The 24,310-nt window shown below is 37.6% G+C and overlaps 1 protein-coding gene across 1 annotated transcript; it reads left to right on the top strand.

Moving 5' to 3' along the window:
• LOC111383736 (probable lysine-specific demethylase ELF6) lies at window positions 1-23,395 on the top strand. The gene is made up of 7 exons (XM_023007877.1): window positions 1-1,634; window positions 16,574-16,652; window positions 16,970-17,037; window positions 17,722-17,872; window positions 19,113-19,618; window positions 20,506-20,736; window positions 21,025-23,395. The coding sequence occupies exons 1-7, from the start codon at window positions 479-481 to the stop codon at window positions 23,148-23,150; spliced, it is 4,317 nt and encodes a 1,438-aa protein (XP_022863645.1). The 5' UTR covers window positions 1-478; the 3' UTR covers window positions 23,151-23,395.
• Window positions 23,396-24,310: the final 915 nt, after the last annotated feature.

Here is a 24,310-nt window from a genome sequence, read left to right as displayed (position 1 = left end):
TATCCTTCACGGGCCCCAAGGTGAAAAACCAAAACGGGCGCTAATTTTACCGGTGTACGTTAAGGAAACTACCTTTAAATAATCTATCTCGCGCATCGTTGAATTTCCCCCAAATCTCAAAACATAGTCCCCCTCAAGGCTCAAGGGCTTCAATCCAGAGGTCCCTGTTTCTCAGACCCAATCTCTGGTGTTTTTTCACTCGAAACCTTCTCGATAAAATTGAAGCTACAGGTTTTTCTGCCCTTTTTACTTTCGTTCATTTATGCCTTTTGAATTGTTCTTAGTTTACTTTGGTTGTTTTAGGAAGTAAACAAAATCAGTGCAGTTCCATTTCACAGAAAGAGACTCGGGAAAATTTGAACTGAAGTTTTCATTTATGGTCGTTTTCAATTTTAATAGTGCAATGCAGTAGCCTTGGATTTATTTTTGTGTACTTCAATTACAAGGGATCGAGTCTGGGTGAATTTTTGGTGGTATAATGAAGGATGTGGAATTACCGAAGTGGCTTAAAGGGTTGCCAATGGCACCTGAATTCCGACCAACGGACACGGAATTTGCTGATCCCATTGCGTATATATCCAAAATAGAGAAAGAAGCCAGTGCTTTTGGTATATGTAAAATAATTCCGCCATTGCCTAAACCTTCAAAAAAGTACGTTCTTTATAATTTAAATAAGTCCCTTTCCAAGTGCCCGGAATTGGGTTCTGATCTAAATCTCATTACTAAGTCAAAAACGGATAATGCTGATAAGGGAAATCATAATGTCAATGAGAGTAGGGCGGTATTCACTACTAGGCACCAAGAATTGGGTAGTGAGAAAGGGAGAAAGGAGAAGGGGGTGGGATGTCAGGTATCCGGAGCTCAAAAGCAAGTTTGGCAAAGTGGGGAGGTTTATACATTGGAGCAGTTTGAAGCAAAGTCGAAGAATTTTGCTAAGGGTCAGTTTGGCATGGTGAAAGAGGTGAATCCATTAATTGTAGAGGCAATGTTCTGGAGAGTGGCTTCTGGTGAGAAGCCAGTTTATGTTGAGTATGCAAATGATGTGCCTGGTTCAGGGTTTGGTGAGCCAGTAGGGTCACTGCGGCATTTTTATAGACATAAGAGGAGGAGGAGGAGGAAGAGAAAGTCCTTCAATCGGAATAATTTAGGAAGCTCTGATAGCAAGGATGATCATGTAGATGCGTTGAACAGTGGTAGTATAGATAACGTTTCAGACAACCAGAAAGATATTGGTTCATGTAAAGAAACAGCATCAAATTCATTACCATCTATGCAGTCACATCAAGCTGAGTCTTTTTCTGGGCACAAGGATTTAAACTGTATTGGTGAGATGGAAGGTACTGCTGGTTGGAAGCTTTCAAATAGTCCTTGGAATTTACAAGTAATAGCACGATCAGCTGGATCGTTGACACGTTTTATGCCAGATGATATCCCTGGTGTTACTTCTCCCATGGTTTATGTGGGAATGCTGTTCAGCTGGTTTGCTTGGCATGTTGAAGATCATGAGCTTCACAGCTTGAACTTCCTTCACATGGGCGCTCCGAAGACTTGGTATGCAGTGCCAGGAGACTATGCATTTAATTTTGAAGAAGTAATTCGTCTTTATGGTTATGGAGGAAACACTGACCGTTTGGGTATGTGAGTGCTTTCTAGTAAATATGCGATCAACATCATAAAAAACAAGATGACATAGATGACGCTGTCAATTTTTCCTATGATTGCAGTGGTGCAGATAATTCTTTTCATTTTTGTTTCTTGAAACATCCATTTTCATGCCTTCGGAAACTCTATGGGTTGTTAATTTTTCTGTACCACAATATGAAGAATATAATCCTCACTTCCATAGTTTGCTCACACTGTTATTGCTTGAAAGCATGACGTCCAGCTAGAAATTGCATGCCTTTACAGTTAATATGATTCAGTATTTGCTGTTCTTGGACACTCTTTTCATTATCTATTATCAAAATGGATAGCAACTGCATAAGAAGTGGTTGTTTGCATAGGGCCGCAGACAGAACTAATACTCTCTATTTGTGACCACTGACCTGTGAGGTTCATCTATTACTTTTATTCTTTGATTTTTCTGTTTTGCATGTCTAGTTGGGTATGCTGATGGGGTTCTTATCAAATTTGAAGCAAATAGGACCTGACAACATTTTGTATGTCTTTGTATAGTGAATGAACTACTGAATTGTAAGCTAGAATATCAACCCTTCTACTTCTTGCCAAGATGGTTACTTGGCCTTGTTCAGTGTCGGCCCTGACTATAGGCGGGGTAGGCAATCGCCTAAAGTCTCACTTCGGTGAGGGCCCCAAAAAAATTATTATTTTTTATTTTACATGTATTTTTACCTATATATAGGTCCCATTGTAGACATTAAAAATAAATAAATAAATAAATAAAATAAAGAAAATGGATTGGGTCGGTTTAAATCATTAGCCCAATTAAATTTAAGTCTACTAAAATTCATAAAATCTAAGGGCCCATACCAAGTTTTAAATAAATAAACAAACAAATAAAATAAACAAACTAATAAATAAAACTATAATTACTCAATTATCTCTTTTAATTAAATATAATTGGGTAATTACCAAAATTAGCACAAATTTTCTCCTATAAATAGGATCAATGGTCCATAAAATAGGAGAAGAAGAGGTGGAGAAGAAGCAAGAAAGAAAGCAAAGAACGCCACAAAGTGCTGAAAAAATTTCAAGATCGAAAGAAGGCAAGAAATTCTCTCAAATCTAAATTCGGTGAATCCCAAGAAGATTAAAATCTTCTTCGAATCAAACAGGTTCACTCAAGTCCAAGATCAAAGTCTTCTTCAAATCAAATCAAATTCAAGTCCAAGTCCAAGTCCAAGCCTTAAGATTCAAGTTCCGAACAAGTCAAGTCTCGATAAATCAAATTTTCAACATATTCTCGGAGACTAGGATTCAAGCCATGTGGCACCTCGTCTTCAAATATTCAGGTCATTAATCAGAAGATTTTTGCAATTTTGTAATTACAAGAAAGTTAACATCACTTGTATTTATCAAAGTACAATTTGTAACGATTTCTATATTTTAATACACGAAATTTTGTCATACAAATTTCTTGGCACGTCCGGTGGGACCTTTTGTTCTCTTATTTTTGATCTCAAAATATTCAAGTTTCAACTATTATAACAGCAATGGTAGACGAAAAGGCAAAACAAACTATGACTTATCTCGAAGAGATACTTGCTGAACTCTTCCACGCGAACAGGGTCCAAACAAAAATTGGGAAAACTCAACTGGTCACACCACTATAGAAGTTCTCCAACAAAGGTAAAATGAAAATTGCCTTCAAGAAGTCAAATTCTCATTCGACAGAAAAGACCATGAGTTCAGCGAAAAGTTCTCGTTCAGGCTCCATCTCCAGTGGTAGATCCTTGTCTGGATCCCCTCATGCCACTTCTCAGCAAAAGTGGGAAGATGATGTCTCATATGAAGAATCACTTGAGCCAGTGATGGTCACAGAAGCGGCATTGGACTCAGATAACCGAATTCAACAAATGACTTTAGCCATTGAAAAATTAGCAAAGTCGTTGGAGGACAAAGATGCACAGATCGCTGCACTCATACGCAGGCTAGAGTCGCAAAATCCACCGACTAAAGAAGATCAGGAAAATTCAGGATCTTCCAAGGCCAAAGAGTTAGAAGTCCAAGAGCGCCAACAAAAACAAGATATGCATGATCGGACAATTGTTCAAAACGTATTGCGTGACACCACTCAATTCTCCGTTGGCTCTTTGTCCGTCTAACAACTTCAACATATGATTGCAGACACCATTCGTGCCCAGTATGGTGGTTCCTTGCAATCTTCACTTGTGTATGCCAAGCCTTATAGTCGTCGAATAGACGAAATAAAGATGCCACTCGGTTACCAACTTCCGAAGTTTCAATGTTTTGATGGAAAGGGCAACCCAAAGCAACATTTTGCTCATTTTATTGAGACGTGTTACAATGCAGGTACTTATAATGACACTATGGTGAAGCAGTTCGTACGCTTCCTCAAAGGTTCTGCATTTGAATGGTACATGGACTTATCGACAGGGTCAATTTATAGTTGGGATTAGCTCGAGCGAGAGTTCCTAACACGCTTCTATAGCATTCGACAAACAGTCAGCTTTCCAGAACTTGCTCGAACAAAACAGAGCAAGGAAGAGCCTGTTGTGGAGTACATTGAACGCTGGAGGAACCTTGTGCTTAATTGCAAAGAACGAATAAGCGAAGCATCTTCCATCGACATGTGTGTACAAGGTATGCATTGGGGATTACTCTATAATCTCCAAACAAATATGCCTCATCATTCGAAGAATTGACGACACGTGCTTATGACCTGGAGCTCCAAATTGCAAGGCATGAGAGTTACTTACCGAATGATTCACGTGACAAGAAAGATCCTAAGAAGGAGATAAAGAAGGACGCCAAGGCAAGTAAGTCCATAGAACTTATGGTGATTTCTACTGTCCCTGCAAAGATAGCCTTCCAGGGGTCGAGCTCGAACCCAAAACTGAAGCCAGAGTTTAGACCTAACAAAGGACAAGTCCAGAATAGAGGTCATGTGATTTTGAAAGAACTTGAAGGAAAGGAGTACTCATTCTAAGATTTTGAAGTTTCTGGAATTCTGGATCAGCTCCTTGAACAGAAGATAATCGAATACCTAGTTTCAAAAAGACCCGAGGAAGTTGGTAAGATTGATCATTCTAAATACTGTAAATTTCACAGGATCATTAGTCATCCAATGGAAAAATGCTTTGCCTTGAAAGATCTTATTGTTCGCTTAAACAAAGAAAATAAGATCAAATTTGAAACTGGAGAAAATTCAACAGTCGCCCGCTCAATGGTTTCATTTGGATAATTTGGTCTAATTCCCGTTCCAGGAAAGAAACAAACATTCTCTGATGTATACGATGCCTGTAAATCCTCAGTTAAGGAGTTTGGACCTCAACTTTCAGAAGGAGTCATCCCAGTGAAGTTTGAGGTAGACGGAGAAATCACTATCAATTACGTCTATCTGGGGATGGATAGACCAAATGCACCCAATCGTCCAACCTTTTATTAAATTATGATAGGTGATTTGGATGTTTGGGATTCTGACTTAGAATCTGAAGACGAGATCAGTAACGGCTGGTCCACCTTCATAAAGAAGAAAGAGAAATACCGAATGTCAAACAAAACAGGTAAACTATTACCTTCTACGCCTCTTGCAAGAATAGAGTTGGAGGATTGGGTATAAAAATTCAATCCAATAAAGAGGAAACGTTAGAAGAAAATCAGGGGCATGGACCCTTGTGAAAAGACGTTGTCAAAAGGCTCTACAACTCCCAAGTTCTAATGTTTGTGACAAAAAATCAAGACCAAGGAACAACCGAAGAAGGTCTAAAGTCAAATGAAGAGGATTCACTAAATTGATGGGGGTAGAAGCTGCTTCACGTGTTCCTCCCAGACTGTCAACTTTGGGTGATTATTTCCCCAAGAGTTTATTTGATAAAGAATATTTCACCTCCAATGTAATCAGTGTAGAGGAGAAAAATGAAATGAATAACGTATCAAGATATACTTCAAAACAGAAGAAAACTATCTCACGGCTCAATAATATTCCTGTCAATACGAGTCTAGCAGAGTCTCTTAGTTTTCCTTTCGATGATCAAATGGCTTTGGTCGCAGCTTTAATTGATTCGGAAGGAAAAGTTCTAGAACATACTGGATCCACAACTCCTCAAAACCGTATGGTCGCCATAACATTTGACGATGAAGATTTACAACTGGGTTCTCGTCCACATAATAGACCACTGTATGTGAGTGGTTATATTCAAGAATGGAAGATAAATCGCATAATGATCTATTGTGGATCTGCTGTGAATATTATGCCGATCAAAACAATGAAGAAAATTGGAATTAATATTAGTAATCCATCTAGAAGCAAGATTATGATTCAAGGATTCAATCAGAAAGGTCAGCGAGCCATTGGCATGATTCGCTTGAAGCTGCAAATAGGAGAGTTAATCTCCTCAGCTCTCTTCCATGTCATTGATGCTAAAATATCATACGAGTTACTCCTTGAACGTGTTTGGCTACATGAAACTGGAGTGGTACCTTCCACTTAGCACCAATGCTTCAAATATAGCCGAGATGGAGAAGTTAAATGTATGATGGTTGAGTGTAAACCATTCCTTGAAGAAGAATCCCATTTTGCTGATGCCAAATTTTACATGGAAGATGAAGAGTGCAATTCTGCAGGGTTAACCATGTCTGGATTCAAAATCAAAGAAGATGCAAATGATCATGATACGTCTACTGCTACTCAATCTCATCAACTTATCAAAGGCAAATCAAAATTTACATTCGAAGGATTCTCTAAAGGCAAAAAATCTCAAATAGAATTAACCGATGTTGAGGTATTGAGAAAAGAGTTTAACTCTTCCAATACCTAGTATTCTAAAATTGCTTCTACCCCATCAACTCATGGCGGTCTGAGAGGAACATAAACCTACATCAGAGGCTTTGACATCCGTTCCAGATATATCAAAGCTTTGTATTTCTAGCTCGTCCAAACAAGAAAGAGCTCCTGAATCAAAACAGACTTTTCAAAAGATGTTACAATCTTCAAGTCAAGAAGTTTTTTGAAAATGCCGGATTTGGAAAAGGAGAGCTTCGAAGATTAGGTGATCTTGATGCTGTCCTTTCAGGAGGACGTGTCCCTTCTAATTTTGATCGAGCCTTAGTGCCCCAACCTAGGTATGGTTTGGGATATGATCCTAATCCACTGAGGAAGATAAAGGTCAAGAAGGTTTCCTCAAACTCCATCATGGTTCAAATTTATGAAGTTGCAAAAGAGAAATCAGAACAATTGAGACCTTCAATGTTCGATTGAATTGAAAATGAGAATGCTAGAGTTTCGGTATTTAAAAGGTTAAAAGGAGAACCCTCTCCAGTGGTCGACGTAAAAGGTAAAGTTTCTGTCTTCCAAAGATTAAAGAAAAATTCTTCTTCTTCTACCTAAATTGATAGAAATGCACAAGCTCCCCAGATGTCATCCTAAAGACAATCTGCATTTTTTCGACTTGGAATTAAAACTTCTGATCCAAGTCTAAAACCACAATGGTCAAGAAGAAGACGAAGACATCAAAAAGTTCGCCCGTCCCTAAAGGGTAATGAAGATAAAGAAGAAGTATTTGTCAATCACATGGCCTTTGAAGAAGCTCCCGACTCAAACTCTGAGTCCGAAAGTTCTGTCACAACAAATAAACCTGAACTAGCCCCACCTACATTTGAAGAAGGTGGAAAGCTACTGTGGATTATTTGAAAAAATTGAACTTGGGGACCGAAAAAGACCCAAGACTAGTATTTGTAAGTGCCCTTCTCAGTCAAGAAGAGGAATCCGAGTACATTAATTTATGTTGACTTTCGAGATCTGAATGAAGCATGTCCGAAAGATGATTTTCCACTTTCGATAACAGAGTTGATGGTGGATGCAACTACCGGGTATGAAATCTTATCTTTCGTGGACGAATTTTCTGGATACAACCAGATACGGATGAATCCAAAAGACAAGGAACTCACATCATTTGGTATCCCTAAAGGCATATATTGTTACAAAGTTATGCCTTTTGGATTGAAAAATATGGGGGCAGCCTACCAAAGGGCAATGCAAAAGATTTTAGATGACATGTTGCATAAGACCGCGGAATGTTATGTAAATGATTTTGTTGTTAAAACAAAGAGACATGATGATTATTTACAAGATTTACATGGTATTTTCAAAAGACTTCGAAGACATGAATCGAAGATGAATCCATTGAAATGTGCATTTGATGTCACCTTTGGAAAATTTCTCGACTTCGTTGTTCGACATCGAGGCATTGAAATAGATCAATCAAAAATTGATGCCATAGTCAACATGCCAGAGCCAAGAAATGTACGTGAGTTGAAAAGTCTTCAAGGAAAACTTGCCAACATTCAAAGATTTATCTCTAACTTGGCCGGATGATGTCATCCATTCAATAAATTGGTGAAGAAAGATGTACCATTTGAGTGGGACGATGCTTGTCAAAATGCTTTTTAAAGTATTAAATAATATTTGTATCGTCTACCGGTACTCACAGCTCCGGTCTCAGAAAATCCACAGACTCTTTATGTTGCTGTACAAGAATATTCTCTAGGAGCACTTTTTGTCCAAGTCAACGACGAAGGAAAAGAGAATGCACTCTATTACTTAAGCCGGACACTGGTAGGCACTGAAACAAAGTATTCACCTATTGGAAAAATATACCTTGCGTTAATCTTCGCAGCTAAAAAGTTGAGACATTATATGCTAGCACACACAATCAATCTCGTTTCGAAGATTGATCTATTGAAGTACATAATGTCTAGGTCGATTTTCTCTGGAAGGATTGGAAAATGAGCACTGTTTGATATGAAATTCATTCCACAAAAGGTCATTAAAGAACAAGCTTTAGCAGATTTCCTTATTGACCACCCAATTCCAACGGAATGGGAACTTCAAAAAGACCTTCACGATGAAGAAGTTCTATTTATTGAAGTATACCATCTTGAAGGCTATACTTCGACGGGGCAGCCCGAAGTTATGGTGCCGGAGCAGGAGTAGTCTTTGTCACTCCACATGATCTTGTCATGTCTTACTCTTTTGCCTTAACAGAGAAATGTTCGAACGACGTGGCGGAATATCAAGCCCTTAGCCTTGGTTTAGAAGCGGTGTTAGATATGAATATCCTTTGGCTGGAAGTCTTTGGAGATTCAAAATTGATAATCAACCAACTTTTAGCTGAGTATGAAATTCGTAATTCAGACCTGAAGCCATATCATTAATATGCATCAATGCTTATGAGACGACTTGTTTCGGTAAAAATCAAATTCGTCTCGAGATGGAGACTTGTCTCCCTCCATATCAATTGCTCAAAGATGGGTACTTCTGTTATTGCTACCCAGTAATTTGGAAGAAAATAATAGTGTTGAAGTAGTTGAAGATGAAGAAAGAAAATATTGGAGATAGCCAATAATTGATTTCCTTCAACATCAAAAGCTACCAGATAATTCACGGTGAAAAACTAAAATTAAGAGACGTGCCTCTCGCTTTATCTTTTACAAGGGAACACTTTATCTATAATCATTTGATGGAGTTTTCCTTCGATGCCTAAGTGATGACGAAGCAACACAGGTCATGGAAGAAGCCCACTTTGGAATTTGTGGTGTCCATCAGTCTGGACCCAAATTCCATTTTCGAAAAGAGGATGGGGTAGTACTAGCCAATTATGGTACAAGACTCCATGGATTATGTAAGAAAATGTGAAGCTTGCCAAGTCCATGCGAATTTCATCCATCAACCTTCGAAATCATTACATCCGATAGTAGCTTCATGGCCGTTTGATGCATGGGGTCTTGATGTAATTGGACCTATAACTCCAAAGTTTTCAGCGGGGCATGCATACATCCTTGCCGGGACATACTGCTTCTCTTAGTAGGCCGAAGCCGTACCATTAAAGGACGTAAAGAAAGAAAATATCGCAGATTTCATTCGCATCCAAATCATTTATCGGTATGGTGTCCCACGGCATATCATAACTGATAATGGCAAGCCATTCTGCAATAGCCACATAAATAATTTATGTGCAAAGTTTGGGTTCATACAGTACAACTCGTCCATGTACAATGCAGCAGCTAACGGATTGACAGAGGCATTCAACAAAACACTATGCAGTCTGCTGAAAAAGGTTGTCTCCAAATCAAAAAGAGATTGACATGAAAAAATCGGTGAAATCTTATGGGCTTATCGAACTACTTATCGGACTCCAACACAAGCCACTCCTTAGGCTTTAGTATATGGGGTGGAAGCTGTACTTCCTCTGGAATGTCAAATCTCGTCCGTTCGAATTGTTGTCTAAGAAGGTTTGGCAACTGAAGAAAATGTCCGTTTTCGATTGGAAGAGCTAAAAGCTTTGGATGAAAAGAGGTTAGAAGCACAAATGTACCTGGAGTGCTATCAAACTCGAATGGCGAAGTCCTTCAACAAGAAGGTGTGACCAAGATCATTTCAAGTTGGAGATCTGGTGCTTTCCATGCGCAGGCCAATCCTAATCACAAAAAAAATAGGGGGCAAGTTCCAGTCTAAATGGGATGGTCCATTTCTTATTTCTCATGCATTCACTAACGGAGCGTACAAGATCGTTGACAAAAATGGACTGCAAATTGGACCTATCAACGAAAAATTTCTAAAGCGTTTTTACGCATGAAGTTTTTTTTCTTTTAAATTTTTCATTGTAAAAAAATAAAATCGTGTTCTTGTAATGAATTACGTTCGACTTGATCTGTTTGGGTACGTAGGCAGCTTGAATACATTATAAATTCAAGTTCAGTCATAACTAATAAATTAATTCAATTTGTTTACCACTCGCTCTTGTAAATAAAAAAAATGAAAAAGAAAAGTTCATCCAAATAAAAATGTCAAGTCAAAATTCATACAATATGGTCTAAAAGAAAAGAGATCAGAAATTTTTGACTTCATCAGGGTCACTCGTAGGAAACTATCTTCAAGGGTTTTTCTTTTCTGGTCAATAGATGTTATGCTAGTGACATCTCTTGTCTGTGACTCTTCCAAAGCTGTCTTCTTAGTTCTAAGCATACTCGTCCATTCTTGCTGAGCTTGAAGTTCATCACGGAGTTTATCTAACTCAAAGGTTAGCTGACTAATTTTGTCTTCCAACAAAGAACGCGTGGAATCCGTTACTTCCAGCTGAATGTTCAAAAGTTTCAACTTCTCAGTCTTCTCCTCAATTGTTGGACAATCCAAGTGTTTCTTTCTTTCAAATAAGTAAGAGTCAACTTCTTTCAAAAACACATCAATGCATTTCATCAAAGGCGCTGGGTCTGCGTGGAATGAGTTGATAATTACATTTTGAAGAATTAAGTTATTTTCATCCCACCAAGATCGAATATTGAAGAATCCATACTTCAAAACATCCTTAAAACACTTTTGAAGATAATTAGTCATGGCTTCTTCCAAAGCAACTTTCAGATAAGGAGACTCTTGGATAATTTCAGGCGGAGGACCAGACATGAAAGAACAGATTGGTGCAGCCCGATGATTATTTGTCTGTGAAGGCGGCATACTAACTAAAGCTAACGAAGATGGAATGACAGGGATTCTTTGATTGGTCTCTGAAATGTTAGCTCCTGCGGTTCTTGAATTCACTTCATCTTCAATATTAAAATTATCCATGATAATCACCGAAGTACCTCCATTGATGGTACTCAGATATTTGCAATGAGCGTCACGAGAATCATGAATATCATCTATTCCTTGAAGTGCATTGATTCGTCCGTCATTCTCGCCAGTTTGATCTTGCAAAAAGTTTGGATTCATGGAGAAATTTAGTTCTTCAGCGATGCTCGGAAAACCTACAAAAAAATGAAGTATGATTTCACTCAAAAAAAAAATTGTGCAGCAAACGAAAAGAGGGAACATACCTGCATTTCGTGTCCTAGGCGACATGTCTAGAAATTCATCGTTTGATGGGTGTTCGGGAGGCTGATGTTAATATGAGAAGCTCCAACTTCACCTTTTGAAGGACTCGGAATAGCTTGAAGCGACCTTGGTTCTACCGGTCGTTTGATTATGTATATTCGAGAAAGATGAGCCTGAAATCGAATATTGTGACAAGAAATCAAATACAAGCAATATGTTTAAAAAAAAAGAGATAAAAAAAAAGGAACTGTATTTGATCTCTAGAATTAAAAAAAAGAGAGAAAAAAAGGAACTGTACTTGATCTCTAGAACTTTCATCTTCCGGAGTCAAAGTCTTTCTCGGTGCTTGTGATGCTCGATCTCTAGGATTACTGTGATTTGGAATCAAAATTGCTTCTGGCACCTTATTAGCGGGCTCAGAAGTGACAACAATATTTGTTGAGGGAACTATAATTTTAATTCTCTTAATATATCTTTCATTTTGCTGGTTTAGATCTCTCTTTCGAGAAGCCTCTTCAGGAGTAACATTTGGAGGGTTTAACCCTCTAGCTAAAACCCTGTTCGGAGTCGGGCCAAGAACAAAGTCACGGCTCTCACTAAAAAATAAGACTTGCATCTGGACCTTGGTCAAGAGTGGTAACACTTCGCTATTCCACCAAGTCTGGTATTCAACATCAACATTTTGATGTATATCCCTCACATACTCTGGAATATGAAATACAGACCCACTTTTCGTCCTAGTTAAGGACGACCAAACCCGATACATGTCGCCTATACTGAGGGCAATATTCAACTATCTTGGTGAACCGGGAAGTTTTTGTCTAAAGCCAAACTGTCTTACAAATCTGTGAGAATTATACGCCTGAAGAATGAAAGGTTAATTTCCTCGACGATAAGAAACAAATTCAGATCGAATACTCATCATGAATTCTGAAGTATCTGTAGACCTTGGTTGGTCATCCACACGTACATCAGGATGAGACGATGAGGGTAATGGATTCCCGCAAAAGTCATTGGTGTTCATCACTCCACGGATAAGTTCCCGACAATCATCAACATTTTTCTCTCAAGACTAAAAAGCATTTAGAGTGCCAGCATATCTTCGAATTATAGGGTGAGAATAACTATTGTCCACATGAGCATAAACATATCGAATAAAATAAGTTGCTGCTCAAGCATAAAGAAAATGTTAAGGAAATGAATGTGAAATTGAGCCAAGGTCTGGATTTGTCTGATAGTTAGATGTTCGTGAAGTCCACTATAAATGCTCACCAATATGGGTAGGACTAGGCTATAAGTGTATCCGCCTGCCATCTTAGAAGATGCTTTAAAAGTCCTAACTCTCATACTTTCGTCCCCAGATTGAAGAGTGATGCGATAAAGCCATAGGGAGAGATAGACTGCTATCTCTAATTCCTCTTCTTCTTCCACAGACTGAGATACTGGCAAATTGCTCCAATGATGTCGATCCCAACGAGTAATGTCTCTCGGCTTGTCTGCCACCATGGGCCTCCGTATTTCCTTCGATGCTCTTTGATGACACCTGTGAATGGATTTAAATTCATAGCATTTTTATAATTTGTGTTGTCGAGGATTCTGGACACAACCATTCTCGTAAAACCAAAAATTAATCCATTTTTCGTGAGTAACCCTGTCAGATTTATTTGCATGGGCAATCAATGCGAAAACATTAAAGGTGTATAGACAAGACTTGGGAAGATGATCCGTCAACTCTGAAAGGCTTGGGACTACTTCTTCATAGTAATGATCCATGAACGAAAGTCCACTTATCTCGCGGATGTCCCAAAGAGAAATGCCAATTTCACCCTTGGTTGTCACAAAGGTATTGGTCTCTGGACACCAAACCTCACAAAGAGCTCTATAAATAGAGTTTGGGTGATGGTAATCTTTTGTAGCAGAACTGACTGCAAAAGCTAACTCCCGAAGATTCCTCTTGAGTAGAAGTTTTTGGATCCATAAAGACCACTCTCAAAATTTTGGAAGAAAAGAAATTTCCCCTCGACTGACCAACGTGCTTCCTCATCGTATTTCTCTATTATCAATCCTCTCACAAATTATAGCCTTTGGGATGCACTCCATACTCTGGGAATGATGAGGCGGAAGACACAAAAAGGGAATATGACTGCTAGAGCTGTTGGACTTGTTGACATCCAAATCCTCGTCACATTCACTAATGTTGGGCATATACAACTCCGACAATGGCTTCAGAAGGTCAGGAGATGAACCTGTCGTTGGCTTATGGACACTAAATTTAAGTTCACCTCGTACGCCAGTCTGGGCATGGTACTTCACGTCAGTATCTTTGAAACGCAGATAACTTTTGCCTTGATTTTTAAGTTCCAACAATTTCGTGTATATAAGAGTACACTTTATTACAAGTCTACCAAAAAAAAAAAAAAAAGTTAGCTAGATAAGGGTGCAATAAATCTTTTAAATTGGTTTATTGTCTAAAATCACAAGTCTCCCAAATATGTAAGCAGCCTCTACAAAGTGCCTTGGACGGTTGTAGAAGGAATAGGTCCTTGGTCCCCAACACAAAGTGCCTTAGACGGTAAAAGGAATCAGTCCTTGGTTTCCAACACAAAGTGCCTTGGACGGTCAAAGGAACGGCTCCTTGGTCCCCAACACGAAGTGCCTTGGATGGTAGAAGGAACAAGTCCTTGGTCCTCAACACAAAATGCCTTGGATGGTCGAAGGAATAGGTCCTTGGTCCCCAACACAAAGTGTCTTGGACGGTCGAAGGAACAAGTTCTTAGTTCTCAACACAAAGTGCTTTAGACGGTCGAAGGAGCCTGTCCTTGGTCCCAAACATGAAGTGCCTTAGATGGTCGAAGGAGCCAGGCCTTGGTCCCAAACATAAAGTGCCTTGGACGGTCGAAAGAACCAATCCTTAATCTTTAACACAAAGTGTCTTGGACAATTGAAGGAACAGATCCTTTGTCCTTAACACAAAATGCATTGGACAGTCAAAGGAGCAAGTCCTTGGTCCCCAACAAAAAGTGCATTGAATGGTGGAAAGTGGTAATCCTTGGTCCTCAATGTGTATGAATGTTTGCAATTTTGAGTTTATTTATAAGCATATATTTCCTGAACTCATAAAATAATTGCAACATAAAAAAAATTTAACATGTACACAGAAAATCTTAAATCTTAAAATCCTTGATTCGCTCCAAAAAATTGAAACCCTGAATAAAAAAAAAAATGAAGATTGTTAGTTTCAATTTTCTTGAGAAAAAAAGGGGGTCAAAATAGAGGGGTAGTTAAAAAAATAAACAAATAAAATACATAAAGAAGAAAGAAAGAAAGGAAAAGAAAAAAACCGAACAAAAAAAAAGGGAGTTTACGTGTAAAAAAAATGTTAAGGTTTCTTCTTGGCAAAGACCAAAGTGACCACAATTTGTTCGCTTTTGGTTTCTGCCGCCCAGGTGGCTAAAACCAAGAAATATAATAAAAATAAATAAGAAGGGAAAAGAAGTCTAACATAGAAACCAAAGACTCTCTGGTTTTGTGCAGAAACCATTTTTGATTTCTGCGCAAAAGGTAAAAACCAAAGTTTTGGTTTCTGTCTTTGTGCAGAAACCAAGAAAAATATAAAAAGAGAGAGAGAGAGAGAGAGAGAGAGAGAGAGAGAGAGAGAGAAAACGTGAGAAAGAGAGGAAAAAATAAATAAATACACACTTTACCTTTGTTTGTAAGATTTAACAGACTTGTTCCCAAGTCTCATAATTCCTTCATATAAATAGGCGGGTAATGAGCTTCACTTAAACTCAATTTATTATAAAACATAAAAGGTCTGTCCAAATCAAATTTATTGTGGGTCGTATAAAATAAATAAATAAATAATCGAAATTTGACCCAAAGAAAAATAATAATAATTTTCTTATTCTCAAATTCGAAGGTAAGAATTTTATTAAATTCATCCTCAAATTTTTCATTGTATTGGAAGTTTAAGTTCAAATCAAATCCTATAAAAAATAAAATTGAAAATCAAGATTTATTAATTTATTTATTTCATAATAAATAAATAAATCTTGAGGGGGCATTTGTAGATATAAAATAAATAAATAAATAAATAAAATAAAGAAAATGGATTGAGCCGGTTTAAATCATTAGCCCAATTAAATTTAAGTCTACTAAAGTCCATAAAACCCAAAGGCCCATACCAAATTTTAAATAAATAAACAAACAAATAAAATAAACAAACTAATAAATAAAACTATAATTACTCAATTATCTTTTTTAATTAAATATAATTGGGTAATTACCAAAATTAACACAAAATTTCTCCTTACCAAAATTAACACAACATTTCTCCTATAAATAGGACCAATGGTCCATGAGACAGGAGAAGAAGAGGTGAAGAAGAAGCAAAAAAGAAAGCAGAGAACGTCACAAAGTGCTGAAGAAATTCCAAGACCGAAAGAAGGCAAGAAATTCTCTCAAACCTAAATTCGGTGAACTCCAAGAAGATTAAATTTTTTTCGAATCAAGCAGGTTCACTCCAAATCCAAGAAGATCAAAGTCTTCTTCAAATCAAATTAAATTAAAGTCCAAGTCCAAGTCTCAAGATTCAAGTTCCGAACAAGTCAAGTCTCGATAAATCAAATTTTCAACAAATTCTCGAAGGTTAGGATTCAAGCCACGTGACCCATCGTCTTCAAATATTCAGATCATTAATCAGAGGATTTTTGTAATTTTGCAATTACAAGAAGGTCAACATCACTTGTATTTATCAAAGTACAATTTGTAACAATTTCTGTATTTTAATACATGAATTTTTGTCGTACACCCATATTTGAAATTGGTCTAAGGCCCCTAAAATCTCAGAGCAGACCTTGGCCTTGTTGATCGACTATCCTTGTTTTCTTGTAGCAGACACAATGACCTTCTACATACTTGATTTAATGATTGGTTAATGCTAATTGTCATTGCGGACCTTCAAATTTATTTGCTGTTGACAGTAGAATCAAGCTTTAACTTTGAATGCTCTAAGACTTGTGCTTTATTTTCTTCACTTGAATTCAATTCTTTTGTGATTTTCAGCTGCTCTTACTCTCTTGGGCGAGAAGACAACTGTTTTATCTCCTGAAGTTATTGTTGCATCAAACATCCCCTGTTGCAGGTGTGTGGTTTATTTAGCCCCGTTTGGCAAAATTTATAAATGGCAAACTTCGTTTTCAACCACACATTCTAATTCTAATGGACCCACAAGTACTTTCCACTTTTCCACAACTCATTTCTATCTATTTATATATTAAACCGCTTATAAATTCTTCCCAGACAGAGGCTTAATCGATTCTTATGCATTTTCTTTATGTTTTTTAGTTTGTGAATAGGAGGATTTATTTCCATAATTTTGTTGGTTATGTGGAATGCATGTTGATATGAGACAAGGTTTGTTAAGTATTATGCTAAGGTGGACATGGTTATCATTGTTAGGTTGGTGCAATACCCTGGAGAATTTGTTGTGACATTTCCGAGGGCTTACCACATAGGATTCAGCCATGGTAATTACTTTATATCGTATGCTTGTTGGAGCAACTTGATGTTCATCTAGATTGTAACATTGTAACATCTGTTTCCTGTTTTGTAATATTGAACCCTGACTATTTACCTGCTGTTGGGTACCTCAAAGACTTGGAATGAAGGCTGAGCTTATCGTTATTACATATTCTCAAATTTCATAATCATTCAATATCTTTGTGCACTACAATTAAAGAATTTTATTTTTAAATGACAAAGCAGGTTTTTATTTCGTTCTTTTAATGCCCGTCCTGATCCCTCTCCACCCTTTTTCTTCTTGTTTCAAAATTGCCTCGTCCTTTTATTTCTTACCCCTTCTTTTTAATTGTCTAAGTGTACTTCACTCCTCAGATAGATTGTTCTTTTCTGTTAGACCTTGTTTACGGAAACAAATGGGATGCGTGTTGAGCGTTATAGCTCTAGCTTCTAGGTTGGGTAATTCATTGAACTCTGGCAAATAGCTTAACAATAAGACTGGTTTGGAATTGCTATTTTTGATTTTCAAGTTCATTGATCAAATAATTAACCTTCTTATTTCAATGAACTCATGTTGTAAGTAACTTAGGCCAATGTCATGTTTGCTCTTAGCAAAACTGAGTAGATCTCTTTTCCTTTCTTATATGCATGTTTATTTGAGGCTTATCTAGTGACTCTCTTATGCAAATCAGGTTTCAATTGTGGAGAAGCTGCTAATTTTGGCACACCTGAATGGCTTGCAATAGCTAAGGAAGCTGCTGTGCGTAGAGCTGCCATGAATTATCTACCCATGCTTTCTCATCAGCAGCTCTTATACTTGTTGACCATGTCTTTCATTTCAAGGTCAGGTTTCTAGCTTTGACTGTTACTGTCAACCCATATGTTGGTTTAGATTTCCTTAATGTGTTCTTTAGGGATCATCAATGACTTGCTAAGCTGTAGCTCCCTTAATTTTTGTATTACACTGGCAACAATTGGCACCAGATTTACTGCCTGGGACTGATTCCCGATCTTGAACAAAAGATGTTAATGATCTTTAAATTTCTTTCTTGGATCCACTCTTAAGGTGAGTCATGGTTATTTGCATGGTGTCTGTTGTTTAGTGGTCGATTCTGTTCTCTTTAATAAACTTATGGGCTAAGAGCGCTGTTAGTCAACAACTTATAGTGTTTGTTATTTAGTTACTTAACTTTTTTTGGTTCCAAGTTAGTCATTGAAATTCTACTTTTTGTTTCATTTGAGGCACTCCATTGTGTATGAAGATATCAATGAAAGCATGCCCTTGAGTGTGTTTCTTAACCTCTTCATGGGCAAACTCTTGGTTTATTATTTATTTATTTATTCTTGTCTGGAGTTTCTGTTTTCCATCAATGGAAGTTCCGCTACGATGGAAAAGCTGAGTTAGAAATTCTAGGTAAAAATTGGCTTGGACAGAGATTCAGAACTATATTTTTCTGTTCTTTTGGGGTTTGTTCAGTGATGGGAAACTTGTTAGTCCTGGTATCAAGGGTATAAAAATAGATTATTCAGAGCTGTTGTGAAAAAGGAAGTTTATAATTATTTTTCTTGAATCATTTTTGAAGAAAGAGATATTGGATAATAAAGCATCATATTTAAGGGGAAAATGAGTCAAATACTTTAGGAAAATTTTGGAAATATGTACTGTGCAATGTGCATTTTAAGACACGTATGACCTCGTATGTTGTGAGACCAGCTTTCTATCCAATTGTAGTCGGCATAAAGATCCCAGCTTTATTTTTCATACTATTAAACTAGTAGTAATTGATTTTTTTTTTTTTTTTTTAAACTGGTCCTAGACAAGAAATAATTGACTCACCAAAATGCTTATGGTTGATATGACATAATCTTATAACCCTCCGAACTTCACATAATAGGTAACTATCTATTAGGCAGAAATCTCAGGTTCGATCTATGATCAATTATAAATTTTGAACTTGACTTAACATTATTTTTATGCTGTCAACTCGCTGTTTTTTCCCTTGATGATTAGAATAGAAGGTCTGAGATGCTTTTATTGTACCGATTGTCCAAACTTTTAAGATTGGAATTTATTGAATTTCAGAATACCAAGATCCTTACTACCAGGGGTGCGAAGCTCACGTCATAGAGATCGTCAGAAAGAAGAAAGAGAATTTTTAGTAAAGAAAGCATTTATTGAAGATATCTTGAACGAAAACAATCTCTTGACTATTCTCCTTCAGAGAAATTCCTTGTACCGTGTAGTACTATGGGACCTGGAATTGTTGCCATCTTCAAGTAAAGAATCTGAATCTGGCAATGGTGTAGATGCTGCAATATCAACATCAAGTGAAAAGGCTTATCCTGAAAATGATGATAATCAGGATCATTTCAGCCAGTTGACTAGCTGTATTAATGCAGTTGATTTTGACCTAGATGATGATGACTTGGCATATGATTTTCATATGGATTCTGGAACTTTACCCTGTGTTGCTTGTGGCATTCTTGGTTTTCCATTTATGGCTGTTGTACAACCATCTGTGGAAGCCTCAAAGACTCTTCTTCTTGAGGATCATCATACCATTGAAGATCTAGAAGTTTCCAAACCAGGTGAATCTCATTCCCTTTCTGATCTCTATCACATGTTTGAGGCCTCTATTCCAGGTACAAGGTCCAGAAACATGCTCTTGCCCATCCTATGCTGTCATCACATTCACTTTGTTTTTCTTGTGTCTTAAATTCTAGTAGTAATGTAATTTCTTCTAAGTGATACATATATTAGAAATGGCCCATCAAATTAAGCCCCCATTTGGCCTCCATTCTTTCCAAATTTTAATGGTTGGAATAGTGTTTCTTTGAAAAATGTGTGGTTGAAAAAGAATGAAATTTTTTTGATTTGTGTGTAATATTATTTTATGGAAGATTGTGTAGTTGAAAATAAAAGAAAGAAAAAGAATGAGAAGGATAATGGGGGCCAAACGGGGGCTAAATATTTTTCACGTGCTTCTACGACAACAGAGCATTAAAACATCCAAGTGTCTGATTTTAATTAACCAGACTATTGGTTTGTACAAATGTATCATAAATTTTCCAGGATCAAAATAAGTTTCAGGAAAATGATGTTTTGATACATGGCTGCTGCTAGATAGAACTTGTTGTCCACTGCTATATGTTTTTATTTCTGATTGAAATTATATACTTCATGTGGTTTTTTTTTTTTTTTTTTTTTTCCGTGTATCAACTGCCAATAGAAAGAGGCCTGCTTGTGGTGGTGTTTTTCATCATCAAACCACGTGAATTATCTGTAAATTCATGCTTTATCTTTGATAACTCATCTATGGCTCTCTCTCTAATTCTCTTTTTACTGTGTGCAAAAGGTTCTGTGTAAATTCTCTTATAAGTATCTAGATTATCAACCATTATCGAAAATTTATAACGTGTTGAGTACTCGAGATCAAATCTGAGTGATCTAACCTATCCAAATGGATCATCTTCAGTGGTTGAGTCAAGCCAATGTATACATTCGCCGGTTGAGCAATCTCCTATCTCTGACCATACATCGTCTTCCAAGTATGATGCTGCTTCTTCAAAAGTTAAGACTGCGACAGGATGGAACATTTCTGGTGGATTTGAAAAACCTCGAATGTTCTGCCTGGAGCATGCAATTGAAATTGAAGGATTGTTGAGTACAAAGGGTGGAGCAAATGTTCTCGTGATTTGTCATTCAGGTAACATTCGGTTTATCTTCTTGTGCATCGGAATGTTAAGTGAAAAGTTAATTTTTTACCTTAAATTTCAGCACTACAGCCTGGTTTATTTTCTTGGACTTCTGCTGAACTCGTGGAAGACCATAAGAATGCATGGAACCATCAGAAATTATGTTTAATTCTCTTTGAGTCTCACAACAATGATACCTCAACCTCCCGTTCACATTTAATCAAACTTCAATTATTTTACCATTTTTCTCAATTTGTTTGTATTCTGATTCACTTTCTCTGATTTTCTCAAATGGGAAGACTTCAAAAAAATAAATGCACATACTGCAGCCATAGCGGAGGAAATTTCGACACCTTTTAATTATAACGACATCCCTCTGGATGGGGCATCTCAGGAAGATCTATACTTGATTGATATTGCTATTGACCGAGAAGAACAAACTGGATGCATAGAAGACTGGACTTCACAAATGAGTATCAATTTACAGCACTGTGTTAAGGTGAAAAAGAACTTCCCATCTAAGAATGTTAAGCATCTATTGACATTGGGTGGGCTGCTCTCCGGTGCAACTCCCGACTTGAATTCCTCCAGCTTCTATTGGAAATCCAGGAAATTACGCACAAAACGTCATCTAAAGCATCCATTGGTAAGCAAGCCATCTGACCTTAAAATCACAAAAGAGGAGGATGATTTAAGATCAAAGTTAGAGCATCAAACGGCTAGGAAAGAAGTTGAAGTCATCCAATATTCAAGAAGAAAATACAAATCTCATAATTCTGCAAAAGTAAATGAGCCCCCTAAAGACTCTAATGACTGTGTACTACAAAATGTTCCTGCTGCTTACAATGTAGATCAAAAGAAAGAAGCTAAAAGAACTGCTGAAAGCATTCATGTCGGCCTTGAAAATATTGAACAAACTAATCCTGGGCTGAGCACTTTAGCTTCTGGGGGACAATCTGAATACGAATGCATAAAGTTTTCACAAGCAGGAGGTTGTGAGTATTCTCTTCCCTCTCAATGTGCAAATTCATTTATCTCTGCCATGCCAGTTGTCGAGAATGTTGCAGCACAAACTTTATTGTGCTCTTCTGATGAATTGATAGTGAAGGAAACTGTTTGTAGTACAACATGGCATGATCCCGAACTGCAGCATGAAATCAAGGTAGGCGATGAAAACTTTGAGAAAAACAAGAGATGTTATTTGGATGATTCCAATTGTTCACCTGCAGCTGAAGCTGGGAGGTGTCATTCTGGTAATTTTTCTGGTTCTGTAGTTTCTGCTCAAGGTAACAGAAAAAATGTAAATGTGAGGGAGAAACATATACTGAAGGAAACAGAAAATGAGGTATCGGATACCTTGAATTGCCAGGGTCACAACAAAGTTCACAGAGGCGCAGATAATAAAGAGAAAGCTGTCCCACAGGTATTGGATACCTTGAATTGCGTGGGTCACAACAAAGTTCACGGAGATGCAGATAATAAAGAGAAAGCTGCCCCTGTGAGAAAGCAGGAAATTCAGACAGACGGAGAAAATAAAGACACAGATGTTTCCATGGGACGGCTGGAAATTCAGAAAGGCGGAGATAATCTCGAGAAAGCTGTTTTTGAGTGTCGGCAAGTAAATCAGTCAGATAGAGATAATCAAAACAAAGCTGTTTCAATAGGTACTGGACTGGTAGAAGAATTTACTTCAACGTCGGTTGAAGAACTCCATGTAGCAAGTAACATATATGCTGCTATGGCATCTTATGGCGATAACGACATGGATGTCTCTTTACTGGAGCAGAGAGAGCCGAATTATTCCAAATGTACTTCTGTACAACCTGAACCAACTGCAGAGAGTGGAAGAAAGAGAAAACGAGAAATAGACCTGCTAACACAAGATCAATTGCAAGTTGGTGGCTTCATTATAAGTCCCTGTGAAAGTTTGAGGCCCAGGGTCAGAAAAGATGCATCTGTCAGTGGAACTGATTTTAGGAAACCTGTAGAGGAGAAGCTGCCTCTGACGAAGGCAAGGAGGAAGGCTTCTGCCGATTCTCTCCCTCACAAGGATAAGAAAGAACACGAAACCAGACCTCACAAGTGTGAATTAGAAGGCTGTCGAATGAGTTTCAAGACAAAGGCAGAGCTTCTCCTTCACAAACGCAATCAATGCCCAGTTGATGGGTGCAGGAAGAAATTCAACTCCCACAAATATGCAGTACAACACCAGCGCGTTCATGACGATGATAGGCCCCTCAAATGTCCATGGAAGGGTTGTACTATGTCGTTTAAGTGGGCTTGGGCAAGGACTGAACACTTACGAGTGCACACTGGGGAGCGTCCATACGTGTGCAAAGTTGAGGGCTGCGGCCTTACTTTTAGATTTGTATCCGATTTTAGCAGGCATAGACGGAAAACCGGACATCAAGTGAAGATAAGTTAGGTTCGTGAATTATCAGTACCAAATGTGGAATTCTTGAGAAAAGTAAAGCAACTCAAGAATTATGCAAAACTAGAATACTCTGATCCTTTCAGTGTAGGCTAGAGAATTCACTGATCTCTGTTTGTGGATAGGCATTTCACAGTAAAAAAAATTATTGTTGAGTTTTGGTAGTTGGGATAATTGATGTTGAAGTTGCTACTTTTTAATTAGCATGGAGGAATTGGATATTGCCACCTTATTGAGTAGCTTGGCCCACAATCTTGCTGATATTTCACATGGGGTGTGTCCACACCCCATGTGAAAGGCATGGACACCCTTATGGACAAACACACCCCACGTGAAAGGCATGGACACTCTTATGGACAAAAATTATGCACATTTAGAATTTTCCAAAACTTTTTAGTGGCTTTTCTAATGTCTTGTTTTTGTATGTGCGGTTAAAAAAAAAAAAAAAAAAAAAACACCCAAATAGCTGCTTAAAGGCTAAGCCAATCATTGTCCAGCCTGTGAAGATGTTTAGGGCACAATTGGCTAAGCTGAAGACCTTGTTTGATTTTTATTTGGGATAATTGTAGTAGAAGGTCCGAACCTTTTAAATATTAGCAGACCTTTCTTTAACTTTTTATTTGTTGTAATCGTCATTCCAAATCTTTCCAAACGTTGAATCTAAGGCCCTTTTTGGATGGTTTCCGTAAAAAATTTCGTCACTTGACCATCAAAATAAATTTTTGAGCACCTTTTAATCAAATTTAAAAGGGTGAAATGGTAATTTTTTATTTACCATATCAAACAATTAAAAAACTTAATTTAAAAACCCAAAAATAATAATAATGGATCTTCTTCTTCCCCATCCTACCCCACATCTCACCTCAAACCCCCATGCGGTAATTTAATTGTTTCAACAATTGGATCAGATTTCCTTCCTACGACATGAGGGTTATTTAGTTCATTGTCCCCAAATCCCACGCAGTCATTTAATTGTTTCAATATGTATATGCTGGACTGCCGCAGGCTGTACATATTAGGCCATCCATTTTCTGTTCCGACAAGGCGGAGAGTCTGAAATCTGTGATTTTGAGGGACCTTTTGTTGTTAAAGAGTAGATTTTGTAGCTTGATGTCGCGGTGGGCGATGCCTTTTGATGGCAGAAGAGGAGAGAG

The sequence above is a fragment of the Olea europaea genome, unplaced genomic scaffold (genome assembly GCF_002742605.1).
Source record: "Olea europaea var. sylvestris unplaced genomic scaffold, O_europaea_v1 scaffold2745, whole genome shotgun sequence".
NCBI lineage: Eukaryota > Viridiplantae > Streptophyta > Magnoliopsida > Lamiales > Oleaceae > Olea > Olea europaea.
Note: the sequence above shows the minus strand (reverse complement) of the source record. Positions and strands in the feature narration are given on the sequence as shown.

Bases quoted from the DNA above. Each gene is read 5' to 3' on its own strand.
- LOC111383736 (XM_023007877.1), top strand. From the start codon at position 479: ATGAAGGATGTGGAATTACCGAAGTGGCTTAAAGGGTTGCCAATGGCA. The intron at 1,635-16,573 runs GTATGTGAGTGC...TGTGATTTTCAG, and splicing joins AGGAAACACTGACCGTTTGG to CTGCTCTTACTCTCTTGGGC. The intron at 17,873-19,112 runs GTCAGGTTTCTA...ATTGAATTTCAG, and splicing joins ACCATGTCTTTCATTTCAAG to AATACCAAGATCCTTACTAC.